Here is a 20,516-nt window from a genome sequence, read left to right as displayed (position 1 = left end):
GGTTATCATAAATAAAAATTATTAACTTACCCCACGCTGCATCTTGGTCCTTCCAACAAAGATCGTTACAGAAGATCCCACCACCCCAGGACAAAGCAGCGTGCCCAGGAGGAGCAGGGATCCTGGGCCTGGGAGGAAAGCCAAGAGTGGAGGACATCCTGAACGTGGGACAAAATCATGGCAGGAGACAGAAGCCTGCCATGGAAGCAGGCGGAGGCAGCGAGGGAGCAACAACGACAACACCGTCAACACACGTCTCCCCAGCCCGGTACATCCTGTGCCAGCTCCATGCACCAGGTCTCCTGTGAGTCTCCCCAGCCCGGTACGTCCTGTGCCGGCTCCATGCTCCAGGCCTCCTGTGCGTCTCCCCAGCCTGGTACGTCCTGTGCCAGCTCCACGCACCAGGCCTCCAGTGACGGTCTGCAGTACAGAGCCTCCAGCGACGGTCTGCAGTCCAGAGCCTCCAGCGACGGTCTGCAGTCCAGAGCCTCCAGCGACGGTCGGCAGTCCAGAGCCGCCCAGCGACGGTCGGCAGTCCAGAACCTCCAGCGACGGTCTGCATTCCAGAGCCTCCAGCGACGGCCGGCAGTCCAGAACCTCCAGCGACGGTCTGCAGTCCAGAGCCTCCAGCGACAGTCGGCAGTCCAGAGCCGCCCAGCGACGGTCGGCAGTCCAGAGCCTCCAGCGACGGTCTGCAGTCCAGAGCCTCCAGCGACGGTCGGCAATCCGGAGCCTCCAGCGACGGTCTGCAATCCAGAGCATCCAGCCTCCAGCCACAGTCTGCAGTCCAGAGCCTCCAGCGACGGTCGGCAGTCCAGAGCCTCCTGCGACGGTCGGCAGTCCAGAGCCGCCCAGCGACGGTCGGCAGTCCAGAGCCTCCAGCGACGGTTCCCAGTCCGGTGCCTCCGGCGACAGTTCCCAGTCCGGTGCCTCCGGCGACAGTTCCCAGTCCGGAGCCTCCAGCGATGATCCATTGCCTCCAGTGATGATCGATGGCCCGGAGCCTCCAGTGATGATCGATGGCCCGGAGCCTCCAGTGATGATCCATGGCCCGGAGCCTCCAGTGATGATCCATGGCCCGGAGCCTCCAGTGATGATCCATGGCCCGGAGCCTCCAGTGAGGATCCATGGTCCAGAGCCTCCTGCGAGGGTTCCCAGTCCTGAGCCTCCTGCGAGGGTTCCAAGTCCGGAGCCTCCAGTGAGGGTTCCTAGTCCGGAGCCTCCTGCGAGGGTTCCCAGTCCAGAGCTTCCAGCGACAGTCGGCAGTCCAGAGCCGCCCAGCGACTGTTGTCAGTCGAGAGCCTCCAGCGACGGTCGGCAGTCCAGAACCTTCAGCGGCGGTCTACAGTCCAGAGCCTCTAGTGACGGTCGGCAGTCCGGAGCCTCCAGCGACGGTCTGCAGTCCAGAGCCTCCAGCCTCCAGCCACAGTCTGTAGTCCAGAGCCTCCGGCGACGGTCGGGAGTCCAGAGCCTCCGGCGACAGTCGGCAGTCAAGAGCTGCCCAGCGACGGTCTGCAGTCCAGAGCCTCCAGCCTCCAGCCACAGTCTGTAGTCCAGAGCCTCCGGCGACGGTCGGGAGTCCAGAGCCTCCGGCGACAGTCGGCAGTCCAGAGCCGCCCAGCGACGGTCTGCAGTCCAGAGCCTCCAGCGACGGTCTGCAGTCCAGAGCCTCCAGCGACGGTCTGCAGTCCAGAGCCTCCAGCGACGGTTCCCAGTCCGGTGCCTCCGGCGACAGTTCCCAGTCCGGAGCCTCCAGCGATGATCCATTGCCTCCAGTGATGGTCGATGGCCTGGAGCCTCCAGTGATGATCGATGGCCCGGAGCCTCCAGTGATGATCCATGGCCCGGAGCCTCCAGTGAGGATCCATGGTCCAGAGCCTCCTGCCAGGGTTCCCAGTCCAGAGCCTCCTGCGAGGGTTCCCAGTCCGGAGCCTCCAGCAAGGGTTCCTAGTCCAGAGCCTCCTGCGAGGGTTCCCAGTCCAGAGCCTCCTGCGGGGGTTCCTAGTCCAGAGCCTCCTGCGAGGGTTCCCAGTCCGGAGCCTCCAGCGAGGGTTCCTAGTCCAGAGCCTTCTGTGAGGGTTCCCAGTCCAGAGCCTCCTGCGAGGGTTCCCAGTCCAGAGCCTTCAGCGAGGGTTCCCGGTCCGGTTCCTCCGGCGATGATCCACGGCCCGGTTCCTCCGGCGACGATCCATGGTCCGGAACTTCAGGCGACGGTCCCCGCACCAGTCGCCATCGAAGCGGGGCGGATCCGCGAGCGGAGCGGGGTCTACGTCCCGCACCGGAGCCGCCACCGAGGCTAGATGCCCGACTCTATAGAGGAGGGTCCGACCGGGGTCCGCACCTTTTGGGGGGGGGGGGGGGGGGGGGGGGGGTACTGTCACGCCCTGACCTTAGAGATCCTTTGTTCTCTAAATTGGGTTAGGTCGGGGTGTGACTACGGTGGGTACTCTAGTTTTGTTATTTCTATGTTGGCCTGGTATGATTCCCAATCAGAGGCAGCTGTCTATTGTTGTCTCTGATTGGGGATCATATTTAGGCAGCCTTTTCCCACCTGTTTGTTGTGGGATCTTGTTTGTGTATAGTTGCCTTGAGCACTGCATAGCTTCACGTTCGTTTCTTTCTTCTTTCTTGTTTTTTGCCGGTTCACGTTAAATAAAGATGATGAACCCAAACCACGCTGCATTTTGGTGCGATTCTTACCACAACGTTCGTGACAGAAATAATCTGTCTGTGAACAATTGTTGGAAAAATTACTTGTGTCATGCACAAAGTAGATGTCCTAACCGGCTTGCCAAAACTATAGTTTGTTAACAATAGATTTGTGGAGTGGTTGAAAAACTAGTTTTAATGACTCTAACCTAAGTGTATGTAAACTTGCGACTTCAACTGTAGATAGATCTGTTCATACCTTGTATTTGGCTAACTGGGCCTTCTTCTGATAAAGCTCAGCTTTGGGTTCAACAGGCATCCCTAGCAGAGCCTTGGTCTCTGTGAGCCACTGAGCCTGGGCCTTGTACTTGTCCAGGAAGTCTTTGGAAAGGGAGATGCATTTCTCCAGGGAGCTGTGTTCAGTGCGTAGCTCAACCATCAGGCCCTCTAGCTGGGAGAGATGGGCGTCCACCTCCTCCCTCAGCTGGTCTGCCTCTGGTTCCTCCAGGAAGGCCATGGCTCGCTCCGTCTTCTCACGCATCGTCCTCAGGAAGCTGTGGCCTTGCTCCATGTCACCCTGCAGAGCCTAGAGGACAGACATACATATACATAGAAAGAAAGCAGAAACCATTATGCCTGGGACCATAACGTTCTCAGAGGATGAAGCAAAGCAAAGGGAGTTAAAGCCTTGGGAGTGTCACTACAATGCTATAACACACTAGGTCCGCACTCAGAAGTGGTTCAAAAGAGCTTACTTTTGCTACGCTACCAGTTGTTGTCTACCAACTGAGTCACTTGAGGCACGGCTTCCATTTAGCTGAAGCTCAGACTGTAGTCTCTCTTATGCCAGACTCAAGACAGCAGCTGTAAGAAGAGACTATAACTATACCTCCAGTTTCTTCTTCTTCCTCTCCATGGCAACACGGTCCACTACGTCGATGCTGATGGCCACGGTGCTGAAGTTGTTCTTGGCAGAGCTCAGCCAATCAGAGAAGGTACTGAACACACTCTGGGCCTCCTCTATGCAATACACCTCCTCCTGCAGCTGCTTGATGCTCTCCTACGTCATCAACACAGACATTTTAGGGAAAAGCGACAAAATTGTCAGATCTTGCACTGTGGTTTCAGAGCTTTGTGAGTGCAAAGTGTTGTTGAGCAGAAGGTCCCTGGTCCGTGCCCAGGTCAGGACAGGGATGAAATCTACTGTGTTACATGTGGTTGTATGCTCAGTGTGTGTGTGTGTGTGTGTGTGTGTGTGTGTGTGTGTGTGTGTGTGTGTGTGTGTGTGTGTGTGTATCTTTAAGTGTTCCATACCAGTAGGTGCAGTAGCATGGCGTGGTAGCGGGCGGTGAGCTGGGTAGCTCTGGTGCTGACCCGGCTGCTGATGTGGGTCTCGTCCAACACTTGCTGGGCTAGAACACTCAGACCCTCCACCTCCTCCTGGTACACCAGCACCTCCTCCTGCCAACCCTGTATACAGAGAGACACATATAAATAGGGCATTTCATTTATTGAAACACAAGAGCACTGAAGGAGCAAGGCTACATGCTACCCCTTACTGCATAACGCACACAAACAAGACTGTAACTACTAATAGAACAATAAACAACATCATCATTGACGTCACTTAGTGTTTCACAGCAATCTACTCTGAACCACTGCTGACCTTAATTAGTTGCAGCTGAGCGTCCTTGGTGGCGCGGTCTGACCTCCGATGGCTTCGTAGTTGACCTTTGCTCTCCATGCTCTTCAGCCAGCTGTCCAGACGCTGAAACTTCTGCTCCATCTGGCGGAGCTTGGCCAGGGCACTGTTGAGCTGGCCCCTGGTGTCTCCCAGCCTCCCCTGGTACAACCGCCAGTCTTGCTGCACAGTCTCCAGGACCCGGTCCTCGATCTGAGGTACGCCCCATGGCACAACCTGGTCTCTACTGTCTAGCAGGGTGTTGAGCAGGGCTTGGCCCTCCGTGCACTGGAGTTGTAGCTCCTGGGAATGAACGCAGAGAGACAGCTGTCATTATTTACACTGGCCATTACGAAATATTACTGGACATTCCAACGCCATTATACTGTACATCTCGCGCCAACAGGCAAAGATAGGCATTTTTCCCAATGCTGAACAACATCTATTTAGAAAACTATTTTGAATATGATCCATTATATTCAATACATCAGGGGCCTGTTGGACCAGTTGGGCATAAAAAATAGTTGGTCTTGAATGCTAGGCTGGTCGTAGCTACGTCCGACTTTGTGATCAGAGTTTACACCTTTTGCACCAACCAAAAATAAGATTAGTTGTAGCTAAGTCCGGCGTAAGATTTGATTATTTATAATGATAGTTGCTAGGCAGCGCCAGTTACTAAGCTGTTACCATCCCCGTGGCAGTTCTAAACGTTGCAAGGCATGTCATTTCGCCCATCACTTCGCATTGCCCACCAAAACATGCACATTTCCTAAACCACAACTGGATGGATGCATAATGAATTACTGCGGGAATAAATATCACTGAACGACGAAAATATAATATTGCAATAAAAGGCTAACGCAATTGAAGGCATGTATCAAATTGTTGCTCACTGAAACGTCCAAAGTCCTCCAACTGTTATAATAAATGTACAGCAACAACAGCCGTGTGCGGTCTAGATGATCATTCCCACGCCGTTTTAATTGGGACAATGCCATCGCGCTGGTTTGAGAAAAGCATGGGGACTCATCTTGATAAATCAATCAGTGTCAGATTTTTGTTTTCACTGAATCTGTTTTGGATATTTGGTTACAATAAGGCTGGGGAAATGTTAGCTAAGTTGAGGTGAGTGTTCATCATCATTAGTCTAGTTTGCTCATCTATTAGCTGGACTGATACCATTTTGCTAGCATGTAAGGCTACAGTGGCTTGCGAAAGTATTCACCCCCTTGGCAATTTTCCCATTTTGTTGCCTTACAACCTGGAATTAAAATGGATTTTGGGGGGATTTGTATCATTTCATTTACACAACATGCCTACCACTTTGAAGATGCAAAATATGTTTCATTGTGAAACAAACAAGAAATAAGACAAACAAAACAGAACTTGAGCGTGCATAACTTTGTAGAGACAACTTTCGCAGCATTTACAGCTGCAAGTCTCTTGGGGTATGTCTCTATAAGCTTGGCACATCTAGCCATCTAGATTTTTTTCCCAGTGGGAACCCATCCTTCAAGTTGGATGGGTTCTGCTGGTGTACAGCAATCTTTAAGTCATACCACATATTCTCAATTGGAATGAGGTCTGGGCTTTGACTAGGCCATTTTGACTAGGCCAGTGTTAAAGCTTATTCAAGCTAAAATATACTGTAGGTGTGTTGACTGTGATAAAGGTACTGGATTATGAGGTGTCTTTTTTGCTAAATGAACAAATTAAATAAGCAGTGGTATGGTGCATATAGCCTTAGAAGAACAATGACATATACCTCAATGCAGTCATATTCATGGCTTATTGGGAGTGTGGCATTCAGTTAGTTATTTTTGGCAACCGATCCCGTGAGAGTGAATGTCATTCCAGTTCATCTGTTTTGTTATATTTAATCAAATCTGACTAACCCAGTGAACTGCTTGCTATCAATACTATATGATGGTAAATGTAAATGTAATGGTGTTTGCATGTTTAGGTAAAAAGACAAATAATGTCCCGTTTGGAACACTGACAAGTAAAGAGCATAATATTTAAGTTTGGACACACCTACTCAGGGGTTTTTCTTTATTTTTCCTATTTTCTACATTGTAGAACAATAGTGAAGACATCAAAACTATGAAATAACACATACAGAATCATGTAGTAACCAAAAAAAGTTAAACAAATAAAAGTATATTTTATATTTGAGATTCTTCAAAGTAACCACCCTTTGCCTTGATGACAGCTTTGCACACTCTTGGCATTCTCTCAACCAGCTTCATGAGATAGTCACCTGGAATGCATTTCATTATATCTACAGCCTTACTTCACTCATGACACGGTCTCGGCATACAACATAGCTGATTACACGCATGCACCATTCAATCTGATCACACGCACAAACTACCTCACTTTGTTGCTTACATGATCTTGTCCACCACCCTGTTCTCATTGTTCTCCGCCACGACCAGGCTAAAACCTAGCCAAGCCATAATACTCACCGCATTTGTTGAGAAATCTTCCTTGCTTGGTGACAAGGCAGGCATCTGTAGGCTACATGTCCAGTGGTGATAAATTAAATAAAAACATTTAAATGAAGAAAAAGGATGTCAGCCTTTCCCGGCCTTAGTCATGGTCGGCATATCCAATATATGTTCATACCCCACTCTCACTTTTTGTATGCCACTATTGTATCAAATACACCGGATTTAGCGCCTCAGGTTTCCCGCCCTATCTCACACGCGCAGGCCCTCAGACAGGCTAATACCAAAGCCTCTTTCAGATAATAATACGTGTAATATAGATGGATATGTAATATAGAATAATTATAAAATGATCAGTAATACTATACAAACTCACTGCTACTACTATAGGAATAAAGTTTTATAAAGCCTAAAATGAAGCAGACATTGCGGTATTGATACAATGAGGGGTGTAGAGAATAGCGGCAAAATGCAAAAATCAAATTCTAGAACAGCAGCATAGAATTCTGGCAGAGTGTGCAAAAGTACTCACACTGTAAGGGCTGTTATTAATATTTAGAATTTACGCGTCAAAAGGTTAATGCGTTTGAGCCAATTAGTTGTGTTGTGACAAGGTAGGGGTGGTATACAGAAGTTAGCCCTGTTTGGTAATATACCAAGCCCATTGTCAAGCCCTGACCTTAGAGATCATTTTTATGTCTTTATTTTGGTTTGGTCAGGGCACGAGTTAGGGTAGGCATTCTATGTTTTGTGTTCTATGTTTTCTATTTCTGTGTGTTTGGCCGGGTGTGGTTCTCAATCAGAGGCAGCTGTCCTTCGTTGTCTCTGATTGAGAACCATACTTAGGTAGCCTTTTCCCACCTGTGTTTTGTGGGTAGCTGTTTTCTGTTTTGTGTCTGCACCAGACAAAACTGTTTCGGTTTTGTTTGTTCTCTTTGTTGTTTTTGTTATTCAGTGTTCAGTTTGATTAATAAATCATGAACACTTACAACGCTGCGCTTTGGTCCACTTCTTCATGCAACGATGACCGTTACAGAACTACCCACCACCAAAGGACCAAGCAGCGTGGTGAAAGGGACTCCTGGACAGGTGAGCAGTGCTATCTGGAGTATGAGACAACCTGGGAGGAGGTAGAGAGGTGGTCGGTCGACCCAGGGAGAGTGCCGGAGCCCGTCTGGGATTCTCTAGAACAGTGCGAGGAGGGATACCGGAGAATGGAGTTGGCGACACGAAAACGGCTGGCAAGGAAGCCCGAGAGGCATCCCCAAAAAACATTTTGGGCTATTTGACCAAGAAGGAGAGTGATGGAGTGCTGCATCAGATGACCTGGCCTCCACAATCACCCGACCTCAACCCAATTGAGATGGTTTGGGATGAGTTGGACCGCAGAGTGAAGGAAAAGCAACCAACAAGTGCTCAGCATATGTGGAAACTCCTTCAAGACTGTTGGAAAAGCCTTCCTCATTAATCTGGTTGAAAGAATCCCAAAAGTGTGCAAAGCTGTTATCAAGGCAAAGGGTGGAAACTTTGAAGAATCTAAAATAAATGTTGATTTGTTTAACACTTTCTTGGTTACTACATGATACGTGTAATATAGATGATAATAATAATTATACAACTATCAATAATCCGTGCACATGACATGTCTTTTATCACCATTATTATTTGCACTGGCACCGGACATGATTCCCTATTTTCCTTCATAATGTTCTTAAATAAATCTTCAAAAAGTTCTTAAATGTGATGTTTTGGTGCCTTTAGGGCAATTCAGAAAGCTGATTGATGACCTTATTTCTTATAAATGTATTTTGTATTTATATTGATGTGTGTATTTTCTGTAATTCGTGTCATTCAGGTCTCAGTATGACTCGCTGATAAAATAAAGGTTAAATAAAAAAAATGGTTATTATTTGAAATCCCATTCCCATCAACTGTCAATAATAATGAGTAGTATAGCTGAACGTGGGTCACTTGGCTTTACCCAGGTTGGCAGTTTTGTCTCTCATCTCGGAGAATGAGAGAAATGGGAAAAGCCACTTTTCTTTGGCTCCGTATCTGGAGGTAGCAGTATGTGCTTGTTCTGACCTGTAGTTTCTGAAGCGTCTCCTCCAGGGTTTCCACATCCCCCTCTAGCTGTGTGTAGCAGCCCAGCTTCTCCTGCTCCTGCTCCAGCCACGCCTCAAACACATGCAGGCCTCTCTGGTACTCCTGGTGGGCCTGCACAAGCTCCTCTGCTTTCCCCATCGTACTCTGACAACACAATAACAATGACGTGCATTACAGACATGCAACTATTACTATTTTTGTTGATGCTAATGCATAGGAGGAACAACATAAGTCTGGCAAGTAATACTAACACAAGAGTAGGAGATGGAGCATGCTTCAATGCTTCACTGCTACTCTATATACCTTGGCGTTGTCCTTGACGGTGTTGTATCGTTCCTGCAGGTCCTGGAGCTCTAGCTGTGTGACGTAATGTTCGGCCATGTTGGCTCCCTTCATAGTGATGGTGTCCAGCAGACTGCTGTGGCTCAGCACCTCCTCATAGAGAAGCTATAACAAACAAAACATAGCTCAGGGTTAATGTGTATGTTTCTACTGTACTTAAACCACAGCATGATACAGGGTTAGGTTACTTCTTGATAAAAACAAACATATAGGAGACTGGCATTTGGAGACTTTTTAAGGAAGAGGCACCCGACAAGGATGTCTTCTTTCACCGTTATAATTTGCACTGTCTGAAGCTGAAACAAACCATGGCATTTCACCGGGTTAAGATAATACCTCTTGATAAAACTAAAGATGTTTGAGAAGCACTTTGTGACCAATCATTACCAAGGTCACTTTATCCAAATGTTTTTATAAGACAGAGGCACATGACATGTCTTTTTCACCATTATTATTTGCACTGGCACCGGACATGAGTCCCTCTTTTACTGTTATTATTTGCAATCACATTTCCCATCAACTGTCAATAATAATGAGTAGTATAGACGATGGTGGGTACCTTGGCTTTACCCAGGTTGGCAGTTTTGTCTCTCATCTCGGAGAACTGTTTGTCTGTTGGGTCCAGGCTCTCCTCAACATGCTCCACCCAGCCCACAAACTGAAGCACGTCCTCCTGGTAGCTGGTCCACTGGGAAAGGGCTCCCTCCAACTGACTGTGAGGGGAATACGGTGTAGTAAACATAAATATAGCATAAATATATCGTCACTAAAGTTACTTGTACACTACTCAAATGTTAAAAATAAAACAAAACATACAATTTGATCAGACGTTATCATAACCCAGTAAGTATTCTACTGAGGCAGTACACAAGAAAGAAAAGCTATACCTTTTGCAATGGATGGAGGCGGAAAGCAGGGCATCCCAGGAGTCTTTGAGGTCCTGGATGTGCTTGCGGACTACTGGTACTCCCTCTACTGAGGTGTTCCTCTGGACAGACTCTCCCCTGGTGACCAGCATCTTCAGCTGGATCTCCTTCTCCTGACGTGCTGTCAGCAAAGCCTGGGAGAATGACATTAAGGGTCATTGCATGGATAACATAGTGAGGTCTCACGAAGGCAGTAGCAATGCTAACTTAGATACCTGTTACATACTGGAGATTTAAAACAGCTTCCACTCTGTAATCCATGTCTGACTCTATTTTAGTTTAGCTTTGTTTAATTTATTTTATTTGATCTAGTTTAGCTTCTCTTAGCTTTGTTTAATTCAGTTTATCTTAGCATAGTATAGTTTACTTAGTTTAGTTTACTGAGTTTAGTTTGTTTAGTTTAGGTTACTTAGTTTAGCTAGTTTAGTTTACTTAGTTTAGCTTAGTTTATCTTAGTGTAGCTTGGTGTAGGTCAGAGGTGGTCGTACTGTACCTCCAGCTTGATCACCCTGCTGTCCAGGACGTTCTTGTCTGCTGTGGGGGTGCAGTAGGTCTGCAGCATGTGGCTGGTGTCGGCCACCCAGTTCTGCAGCTCCTTCAGCCCCTGGGAGAACACCTGGTGCTCGGTGACAATCCGGTCGATACGGGAAGCCTTCTCCTGTGGGATCACACAGCACAGCACACAGGTCAGCCTCTGTGTGTTCATTCATGTGCACACTCATGACAAATTCAACTTAAAGCGAACCTGAGGTTTGTGGATGCAAATGACAACGGGCCACAATCCAGTATGGAAGAAAAGAACGGCGGTAGTAATTTTGCCGGCAAAAATTAAAATTCAGTATTAACAGTATTAAAGTGTTAGCAATTCAGCATTACCTCAAAACGAAATAGCATCAAAAATAATTACGTTTACAATGATACAATATTTCATTCTACAGCTATAAGATTGTAAATTCATTGATTATCTACGCAATTTTAACCGAAGTGGTAAGCTCCAGACAAACACAGTCTAGAGCCTCCTCCCTGCCCTCTTGCAGGTGGACAGGCTGGCAGGCAGGCAGACATTAGTTACCTTGGTCATGTTGGTTAGAGCTAGGTACTGTGCAGAGAGCTGTGAGACACGGTGGACAAAGCCCTTTCCGGCCGCGTGTCCGTCCCACAGTAGCTGGGCCTTCTCTCTGAGCCTGATCAGCTGAACCTCTTGAGAGGCTAACTCCTCGAGCACAGACTGCAAAGGCACAAGCAGGTTATCACCGAGACAGAGGCATGCAACCAACACACAAGACAGTTAGCTAAGTTAACATAGACACTTAGAAACCAGATATGGAAGAAGGAGATTTGGTCAATGTTATGACCATGAAATACTGTCATGAAATGGAAATACAAAGAAGGTTAGAAAACACAGCAGACAAAGATGTTTGATGCAAGCATTTGAACAGGGTTGTCAAGCGTCAACTCTGTAAACAGTTATGCTTTACTCTGCATTGAACACACATACAGCAGAAGCATTTGAAAATAGATAGAGTAGATGGCAGGGCAGAGATGAGCAGTTAGCAGTTGTGATAAGCTTTAACAATGCAATGCGGAACTCCATCAGTGACTATGATTGACTGTGACAGAGCTGAAAAGGTGAGCTTCTGTAATGGCCGTGCTGGTGCCTGGGAAGGCTGGTGCCTGGGAAGGCTGGGTGGAGGGTGGGATGATGGGAGCAGTTATGGTGATAGCGGCTTACGAAGTGACATAATGACTCATGCTGAGAGCCACGTATACCTGCAGCTTGTGCAACTCCTGCTTTTTAGCTGTGAGGTCGTGGAGTCGTGTGCTGCTCTCCTGTACAGCAACCTCTGTCCCGTGCAGCCACTCCTGAAGGGGCTCCGCACTCGCCTCAAAGTCCTTCATCTGAGACTGGAGGTTCTGAAACATAGAAGTGAAACAAACACACCTTCTGACACACAATTCAAACCAGAGGTCTCAGCACCTAACAAATTGATAAAATGCTTCCTCTCAAGATAGAGTAAAGTACACTGAGTGAGATAATGTTTTTAAACAAAGTGAATAGATGACACATTATCATCAGAAAGGATTCACACGCTGTACTGTACATAGATTGAGTACCTGTAATGCAGTCTCCCTCTGGTGCAGGTTGGACATCAGAGTCTTCCAGTCCTCTCTGGCACTGCTAATCTGGGCCCGGACAGCGTCCACTCGGTCTTTGGCAGCAATACTGACCACCAGCTCACCACTTAGCACCACAGCATTCAGCTTGGAGTGGCCCTGTTCCCTGTCACTCAGGAACTCCTTTGGGGTGGAGACAGAAGTCAAGAGATGAGACGCATACTTCAAAACAGAATGTCCACTGAAATCAAATGTGCTTACACGGACAAAGATAAAAAGTGCTTTTACTGGAGAATATTCATTGAAGAACACATCAATCAAATGTAAAATGTATTTATAAAGCCCTTTATACATCAGAAGAAGTCACAAAGTGCTTATACAGAAACCCACCCTAAAACCCCAAAGAGTAAGCAATGCAGATGTAGAAGCACGGTGGCTAGAAAAAACACCCCAGAAAGGCAGGAACCTAGGAAGAAACCTAGAGAGGAACCAGGCCCTGAAGGGTGGCCAGTCCTCTTTCTGGCTGTGCCCGGTGGAGATTATAAGAGTTCATGGCAAATAAGGCCAGATCGTTCTTCAAGATGTTCAAACGTTCATAGATGACCAGCAGGTTCAAATAATAATCATAGTGGTTGTAGAGGGTGCAACAGGTCAGCACATTTAGGAGTAAATGTCAGTTCGCTTTCATAGCTGAGCATTCAGAGGTCGAGACAGCAGGTGTGGTAGAGAGAGAGAGAAAGAGAGAGGGAGAGGGAGAACTGATGGACTAGGCTTGATTTTGAGTCCAGGGAAACTGGCCCTTAATGTACCTGTATCTTCTGCAGGCTGGAGGAGGCCTCGCTGAGGTTCTGAGGCACGTCAAAGCACTTGGCTGTGATGATCTTGGCGTTAACCAGCCACTGCTGGAACTCTCGGAAAGTGGCACGGAACCTCTGCTCCAGAAGCTTCTCTTTGCTCTGGCATTCTCTGGAGGCCTGCAGGCTCAGACTAGGAGGGAGAAGAGAGAACCAGATACAATTACTTTTACACAGCACCTACAGGGCGGTATTCAGACTTGAGATCTGATTCTGCACACGTAACTTTCTGTGCAAGTCTCCCATTGACATCAGTGAACGCTTTGCATGAAAGTTTGAGTATAGTAAGAATCCTCCATCCTGCTGCTGACTGACTCACCTGTTGTACTCCTTGATGAGGCAGGACACTCTCTCTGACTGAGTGCCCAGGTCCCTGGAGAACCGCCATAGGTCGTTGAGCTGGGACTTCAGACTGTCTGACATGGGCTCCACTTTAACCAGGCCATCCAGAGTGTCCTGGGTGGCACACACACACACGCAATGAGAAGATGCTTTAGAGGAGAGGGAATGGAGGATTGTGGATGGCCTGAGTATATGGCGATTTTGGGCATTTCGCTTTCACTTTGAAAAGTCAACACTCATCATAACTATTACGGATCCTTCCTTTATTGTTGCATTCCGCTTTGGCAGTGCATCAATACTTGAACAGTATATATATATATAAGAATACCTGCAAAGGAGTCTTACTTTTGCAATCTGCCAGCCCTGCACAGCCTCCTCCCCACTGTTTTTCCCCTCGGTCTGAGAGAGTCTGTCTCTCCACTCCTGCAGCTGACTGCTAAACTCCTGCAGGTCCTGCTCCAGCTGAGCAGCCAAGCAGTTAAATTCCTGTTCTGAGCTGGCGATCTGAGAGAGCGCAGTCTCCAGGCCTGCCCTGGTCTGCAGTGCCCCACGCTCCCAGTGCTCCCAGGCAGACAGCAGGGCTGCCTCCTCCCTCTCCACTGCCTCGAAGCCCCCGGAGCCCGTGTGGTCCCTCGCTGCAGCCCCACAACGCTGCACCCGGCTGAGACGCTCTCGGCCACACTGCCTGGAGTCTATCAGCTCCTGGATTGGAACATGGAACATTTGAACAGGACACATTCAACAGTTACTGTTCCTGCCAACTACTCTCCATCCGTCACTATGATGTCCTATAGCGGCTCAGGGCAGACAGAGAGACATTTCCTTACGGGAGGGTAACATTTATTGAATTTTTTTGCATGTGCCTAATCTCTAATGATTACTTTGATGTGTCAATGATGTGTCAACAAGGTGTTTATATGGTATGTGATGATTGAACATCCTCACCCGAACTTTGGCGAGCTTCCTCTTTACAGAGGTGGAGTCTCCTGACAGATCCGACCAGCGCTGGAGCTCCTCCCTGGCAGAGGTCAGCCAATCATTGAAGTCCCTCACAGCTTCCAGGTAGTGCTCATGCTCTGTCACTATGTTCTCCATGGCGTGAACCTTACCCTGAGGGGTGGACGGAGAGACAGAGTTAGGCTGTGTCAGATTTACACATCGAGTGTAAAGACTGGATATAAGACTGAACAAAGACTGGATATTGTCTTGATGCATTAACATCAATGCAAGTCGATAACAACAACCAAACTAGATGAATTGAGGCTAATAACACGAACAGATCGTCAGACTTGAACTGAAGGTACTTATGTAGTTATTAGATGTAGTTATTATACAAAGGAGAAAAGCATGTATCTAACTGCCATCCTTTAGGAGCAAGGCCTGATTACCTTGACGACAGCGGTGATATCAGCAAAGTGCGCATTGAGCTCCATTCTCTGCTCTGGTCCGAAGGCCTGGTCGCCTGTCTTCTCATGCAGCTCTGCAGCCTTCTCTGTCAGCCTGCCCAGTGGTGCTGTATGAGCCTCCACGTCAGCCTGCAGGGCTCTGAGACGCTCCAGGAGAGAAGCCTTTTCCTTGAGGCCTGGCTGCTGGGCCAGCGCCAGACCCACCTACATTTACATTGACATTTGAGTCACCTAATAGACGCTCTTATCTTGAGAAACTTACACGCAGCGCATTCAAGTAAGGAAGGTAAAACACCCACATCTCAATCAATAAAGTATTTCAAATAGCTGATATATGCTAAATCAGTGGTAGTAAGAAAAGATAAGTCGAGAGGTTCTAGCTGCTAAAAGAGGATTCTGAGATAATTGGCTTTAATGTTCCGAACCCTCATTGGTTTGAATGGTGTCAGCAATTTTTATATTCTATTCTTTTGAACTTAACATGAATTGGGGTATTTTTAGTATTATATGGTATACAACATTGAAAAGAACAAGGCAACTTCAAAAACTAAATTTTGACAAAAATGCTGATAAAACCTTATAGTCCCAATCTCTAAAAGTGTGCAGAGCTAAATCTCACCTCCTGCTCTACAGACTCCATCCACTGCTGCAGCTGACCCTTACTCTCCTGGTAGCTACTCCACAGGGCCACCGTCCACTCCAGACGACTGGGTTGGTCAACACAAGAAATCAAACACAAGCACACACGCACAGATTAACACACACAGAGACGTGGAAGATTGGAGCATACTTACGGGTAGTGAGAAGCTTGCTATACACATAACATCATGTATTGTGCTACTCCAAACTGCAGCAAGAGATTCACTGTAGTTTTATTGGGGTAAACGGGCAGCGTACTGTACCTGTGACAACTCATGGAGGTCATGAGCATGTTGGCCCAGGCGTCCTTCAGGTTCTGTAACTGGGAGCGGATGGCCTCCTGTCCCTCCACACTGTTGTGCTTCAGGACCTGCTCGCCCTTCCCTACCGCCATGTTCAGCTTCACCTCGCCCTCGCCCTTCATCAGCAGAATGTCCTGGAACACACATGGAGGAAGAGCAAAGCAAACTTTATTTAGACTGGTTGAAGACTTGTTCAACATCCATGTAGACCATTTCCTCATTGAAACATTGACCTTCCATGGCTCGTGTTATCCCAAAGTAGTGGTTCTCAACCTGGGGTACTAGCACCCCTGGCGATACCTGGCCTGTCCACAAGGGGGTACTTGGGAGGACTCATAAGAACATAGGCTAATGATTAGTTGCACATGAGGTACTTGAGGTAAATGTAATAGGGGGTAAAGTAAACAACAAATATTAAGAATGATAACTCCTGAAATAAGGTCTCTATCATGGATACATCAGCTTCAGTTTGTCATGTTGTCTGACCTGTACAAGTCCCAGCCTCTTCTCCAGCTTCTCCTTGTTCCCCAGTGTACTGTTGAGGCTCCCCAGTCGTTCCTGTACACCGTTCAGCCAGGACCAGGTGCTCTGCAGGGTCTCCTCAAATGCCTGCTGTTCCTGTAGGGTCATCTGGCAGCTCCGCAGCCTCTCCTTCACCCTCCGCAGCAGACCTTGGTGCTGAGACTGCAGCCCCGCAGCCGCCCGCGTCTCGCCACCGTCGCCCCGTCCACCTTCGTTCAGGGCCTGCGACTCCTGACACAGTCGCTCGAACGAGTCCCTTTCTTTGAGCACGTCCTGGTGGTATCCCTCCACCCTCTCCAGTGTTGCCTTCTCAGGGTCCCTGTGTTTCTCCTCAGGCAGCTCTGTGTTCAGCCTCTGCTCCATGTGCTCCAGCCAACGCTTCAGCCTCTTCAGACGGCTCTCAAACCTGACAGACAGAGATGTAATCACCATGTAACAGTCACAGACTCATAGACATCTATGACTGTATCCCTGAGGCCTGAGGCTCCAAGGCAGCATCTCAATATTCTATAGTTCTACCTCTAGAAGTTGATTTTTCCCTATCTGTACTGAATGGATAGGCCTGGATAGGCCTGGATAAGTGAAGATGAGGGAAAGGAGAGGAAGTCTCTTCATATTATTGAGATCCATCCCAAGTATCTCTTACCCATTTAGTTGTGCAGTGCTGTCCTCCAGGGCCTGTTGGTTGAGTCTACACTGCTCTACGAAGCGGTCCCAGTCCTGCTGGATGGAGGAGAGGTGATGCTGCACCTGGCCAGCGCTGGCCTTAGGGAGATGGAGAAGGAGCTTCTCCCCTTCCTCACACACCTGAGTCAGACGCACCTCCCCTTCCTCCACACGCTCCAGAGCCCCCTAAACGATAGGAGGACACATCTTTAAACTGTACGTGACAGGGCAACACTTGCACAAGTAATTACCTGTTTAACTGCTAGTTTCCAGGGCACAGATTTAGTCTAGTCCTGGAATAAAAAAAGCAGACTCAATGGAAAATGTTCATTTTACTCCAGGACTAGTCTTAATCTGCGTCCGGGGAAACCTACTTTAAGAGATTGAGGATTAATGGTATAGTTAAGGGTTGTATGGGTTATATGTTGTGTTCGGACTGTACCTTTAGCTTCTGGAGTTTGCGCTCCACGATGCTAGTGTCTCCTGATCGGTCAGAGCACTCCTTCACTACCTCCCTCTGCCCAGACAGCCAGCTGTGGAACTCCCGAACCAGGTCTACAGAACAAGAGAGACAGAGATTATCATCATCCTCGTCATGGTTGTAGAATATTGCAGAATAGAATACAGTAGTGTAGTGCAGAATAGATATATCGATAGATCAATCAATCGATCCATGAATTCAGTCCTTCTCACCATTGAAGTGTTTTTGCAGGCCGTGCTGCAGGGAGGCCAGGGTCCTGGAGGACAGCTGGTTGACAAACTCGTAGCTCTTGATGAGGTCAGTGAGGGCACTGCCCAGCCCAGCCAGCTCCTCAGAAGGGTACTTCCGACACAGAGTGTTCAGGCTCTCCCTGGTAGAATCTATGCTGCCTTGCTGGTTCTGAAGGTCCTTCTGGAGGTCCTGTCATGCAATTCACACACATATGAGTTCTACACCTACAGCAATAATAATATACAGAGTAACACGCGTGATCGCTCAGAAAAATTACTTAGTCAGGATCTCCTGGAAAGAGGTAAAGACCTTGCACAGAAAATAGTGAAGTGGAGAGCCATGGTGGATTCCCTATGCTCACAAGAGGGCCAAGTGGACTGAGTCAAGTAAGTTCTCAGGTAAAAGCTGTTTCAATTCAACATCTACCTACCTTGACTCTGCAGATGTCCTCTGGGTCAGAGCCAATCGGTGAGCTCGTCAGGGATTGCTCCATGCTCTTAAGCCAATCAGACATCTGAGAAATGTAGTCCTCTAGCTGCTTCCTCTGGGAGCTGAAGTCCCGGAGGTTTCCCCTGGCCTGCTCACACAGCTTCTGCACCTGGCTCATCTTCTTCCGCAAGTCGGCTTCCAGCACCTGATAGAAACATACAGAAGATCTTTAGCTCCCTTCTGAAGTTGTATGGGACAAACCGACTGAGCATGAGTTTCCCAAAATGTTTGGAGCACTATTGTTCATTCATTTCCTACCAATGGACTTCAAATAATCTTTTTAGGATTAGGTTTTAGGAAACTCACAATGTGTCCGTTAGTTCAAAAGTTTGCTTCAACATACATAACTTCAAACAAGATCTTCAAAAGCTATAGATGTCTGAAGTCTGGGCTTCAAAATAATAATGCGCAACACCTGTAGTTTGGATGGCGTTTCCTGGCTCCGGCTGAGATGCTTCAGTTCTGACACTTTCCCTTGCAGGTTTACAAGCTTGTGCTCGTTTTTCCCCATCTCCACCTATACATAGGGAAAAAAATTGGAAAATGTGATTTCATTTATATGTTTGAGCATTTGGGATTTGCAGGAATTAAAGGATTAGATGATTAGTGGATTTGGGATGCAGTATCTGAAAAATGTATTGAGTCAAACTGATTGGACAGAATAATTTAACAGACAACTTTAGCTCCATCATTATCCCGTTTTACTTAAAGGGTAGTAGAAGGAACATCTTACTGTATATCTGTGTCTGGTGTGTCTCAATGCATCATACCTGTAATGCAGAGAGTTTGGTCTCCATCCTCTGGCTGTCGTTGAGGTTGTTCAGGCTCTCACTGAGTTCCATCACAGAGTTGGTTGTCCATCCCTCGATCTCCTCGCTGATTTGGCGTACATCTTCCCATAACGCCAAGCTCTGGATCAGATGTTCAATGTTGTCTTCAACCCTCTCCAACACCTGTAATGTAAAGGGACAAAATCAACCTCTGTAAATTCACAAAATTGTGGAGGCAAAATAAATCACCGAAGACCAAGGAACACCTGAAGAGGACCTGTACAAGCAGAGATGGACAAACTGAACTACTCATGGAAGGAACTTGAGGGAACTTGAGAAACTGTCCCAAAACAGAGTGCTGTGGAGAACATTTGGGGATCACCTATGCTCCTCACGGTCAGATTAAAAAGGTCAAATCAAGACTCCAACAGAGCTACTGTATCACTATTGTACCTCTTGTTTTTTATTCAATTCAATTCAAAATACTGAATATCCCACAAGGGGCAATGATGTAGGCTGGCATGCAGGTACATAAATACAACATATAACAATCAACACACAGCACAGCAACAACACACCAATAGTGGATGACCTAAACTCCTCATGGCAAGACTGGAAATGTAGACTTACATCGAGCCACTGGTCCACCAGTGTCTCCATGTCCTTCCTCATTAGCTGGGTCTCACAGTCTGAGATCTTCTTCAGCTCACTCAACAGCTGCTTCCCTTTACTGGAAAATTGGTCGAGCTCACTCTGCCTGGCTGATGTCTCCGCCTTCGCTGCTTCATGCTGCACAGATGAAGAATGGGAAAACAGTGAGAACGTAGAGCAACAAAAACTTTTATTTTGAAGTGATTACTTTTATTTTGAAGTTCACTGTAGCAAGATAGTAGCAATAACAAGATACTAGCTGGTAACAGTGTACTAATGTTTTACACAAGTTTATATGAGAACTGAGATGAATGTCATTATCCTAACCTTAGACAGCGCTCTCTTGGTCTCCTCATGGTCCTCAAGAGCAGAACCAATGTCAGCCACAGCCTCAGTGTTCTCTGTGATGGTTGTTATGGACGTCTTCAAGCTCTGATACTCTCTCATCAGCTCCACCAGAACACTGCACTGCTCCTGTCTGCCAACAAACGTACAACTCTTACTATAGGATTCATTTGTGGGGGGGGGGGGGGGTCTTAGATTTGAGTAAGTGTTCATATGGTCTCTTGGATGAGCTACAGTTTTGCTAAGTTTTGCCATTCTTAAAGAGTATGCTAATTATTACCCTGATTAATTTAGAGACTTTGTGATAGTTTGGTCTTTATTCTGTGTTATGTTATGCAGATGACAGAGACCTACGCACCTGTCAGTGATGAGTCTCTTGGTGTCCTCCCAGGTGGTTTCCAGGAGGCTGATTTCTCGGAGAACCTCCCCAGCCAGCTCTGCATCTCTCTGGGCTAGCTGCTGGCCCTTGTCCCTAAGCCACTGCTCCTCGTGTTGGTGAGACTGGAGCTCATCCTCCAGCTGGTTGAAGAACCGCAGCCTGGATACCAC

At 47.5% G+C, this 20,516-nt stretch overlaps 1 protein-coding gene across 6 annotated transcripts in view; it reads right to left on the bottom strand.

The window, feature by feature from the left end:
• syne1b (spectrin repeat containing, nuclear envelope 1b) overlaps positions 1 to 20,516 on the bottom strand; it is a 145,967-nt gene that overhangs the window by 76,511 nt on the left and 48,940 nt on the right. For all 6 annotated transcript variants that reach the window (XM_055863726.1, XM_055863731.1, XM_055863727.1 and 3 more), the window contains 29 exons: positions 20,326 to 20,505; positions 19,950 to 20,100; positions 19,602 to 19,760; positions 18,972 to 19,154; positions 18,617 to 18,718; positions 18,143 to 18,346; positions 17,694 to 17,901; positions 17,443 to 17,555; positions 16,981 to 17,186; positions 16,299 to 16,740; positions 15,774 to 15,946; positions 15,491 to 15,578; positions 14,854 to 15,075; positions 14,411 to 14,575; positions 13,811 to 14,167; positions 13,443 to 13,579; positions 13,079 to 13,256; positions 12,270 to 12,452; positions 11,925 to 12,068; positions 11,227 to 11,382; positions 10,648 to 10,812; positions 10,116 to 10,288; positions 9,788 to 9,941; positions 9,190 to 9,333; positions 8,866 to 9,030; positions 4,316 to 4,633; positions 3,964 to 4,119; positions 3,539 to 3,709; positions 2,909 to 3,235 (listed from right to left, as the gene is read on the bottom strand). In XM_055863726.1, the coding sequence (XP_055719701.1) occupies positions 2,909 to 3,235; positions 3,539 to 3,709; positions 3,964 to 4,119; positions 4,316 to 4,633; positions 8,866 to 9,030; positions 9,190 to 9,333; positions 9,788 to 9,941; positions 10,116 to 10,288; positions 10,648 to 10,812; positions 11,227 to 11,382; positions 11,925 to 12,068; positions 12,270 to 12,452; positions 13,079 to 13,256; positions 13,443 to 13,579; positions 13,811 to 14,167; positions 14,411 to 14,575; positions 14,854 to 15,075; positions 15,491 to 15,578; positions 15,774 to 15,946; positions 16,299 to 16,740; positions 16,981 to 17,186; positions 17,443 to 17,555; positions 17,694 to 17,901; positions 18,143 to 18,346; positions 18,617 to 18,718; positions 18,972 to 19,154; positions 19,602 to 19,760; positions 19,950 to 20,100; positions 20,326 to 20,505 (5,524 nt within the window). The remainder of the gene's footprint in view (positions 1 to 2,908; positions 3,236 to 3,538; positions 3,710 to 3,963; positions 4,120 to 4,315; positions 4,634 to 8,865; positions 9,031 to 9,189; positions 9,334 to 9,787; positions 9,942 to 10,115; positions 10,289 to 10,647; positions 10,813 to 11,226; positions 11,383 to 11,924; positions 12,069 to 12,269; positions 12,453 to 13,078; positions 13,257 to 13,442; positions 13,580 to 13,810; positions 14,168 to 14,410; positions 14,576 to 14,853; positions 15,076 to 15,490; positions 15,579 to 15,773; positions 15,947 to 16,298; positions 16,741 to 16,980; positions 17,187 to 17,442; positions 17,556 to 17,693; positions 17,902 to 18,142; positions 18,347 to 18,616; positions 18,719 to 18,971; positions 19,155 to 19,601; positions 19,761 to 19,949; positions 20,101 to 20,325; positions 20,506 to 20,516) is intronic.

This window comes from Salvelinus fontinalis, chromosome 15 (assembly GCF_029448725.1).
Source record: "Salvelinus fontinalis isolate EN_2023a chromosome 15, ASM2944872v1, whole genome shotgun sequence".
NCBI classification, from domain to species: Eukaryota; Metazoa; Chordata; class Actinopteri; order Salmoniformes; family Salmonidae; genus Salvelinus; species Salvelinus fontinalis.
The sequence above is the reverse complement of the archived record's forward strand: the minus strand, read 5'-3'. Positions and strand labels throughout refer to the sequence as shown.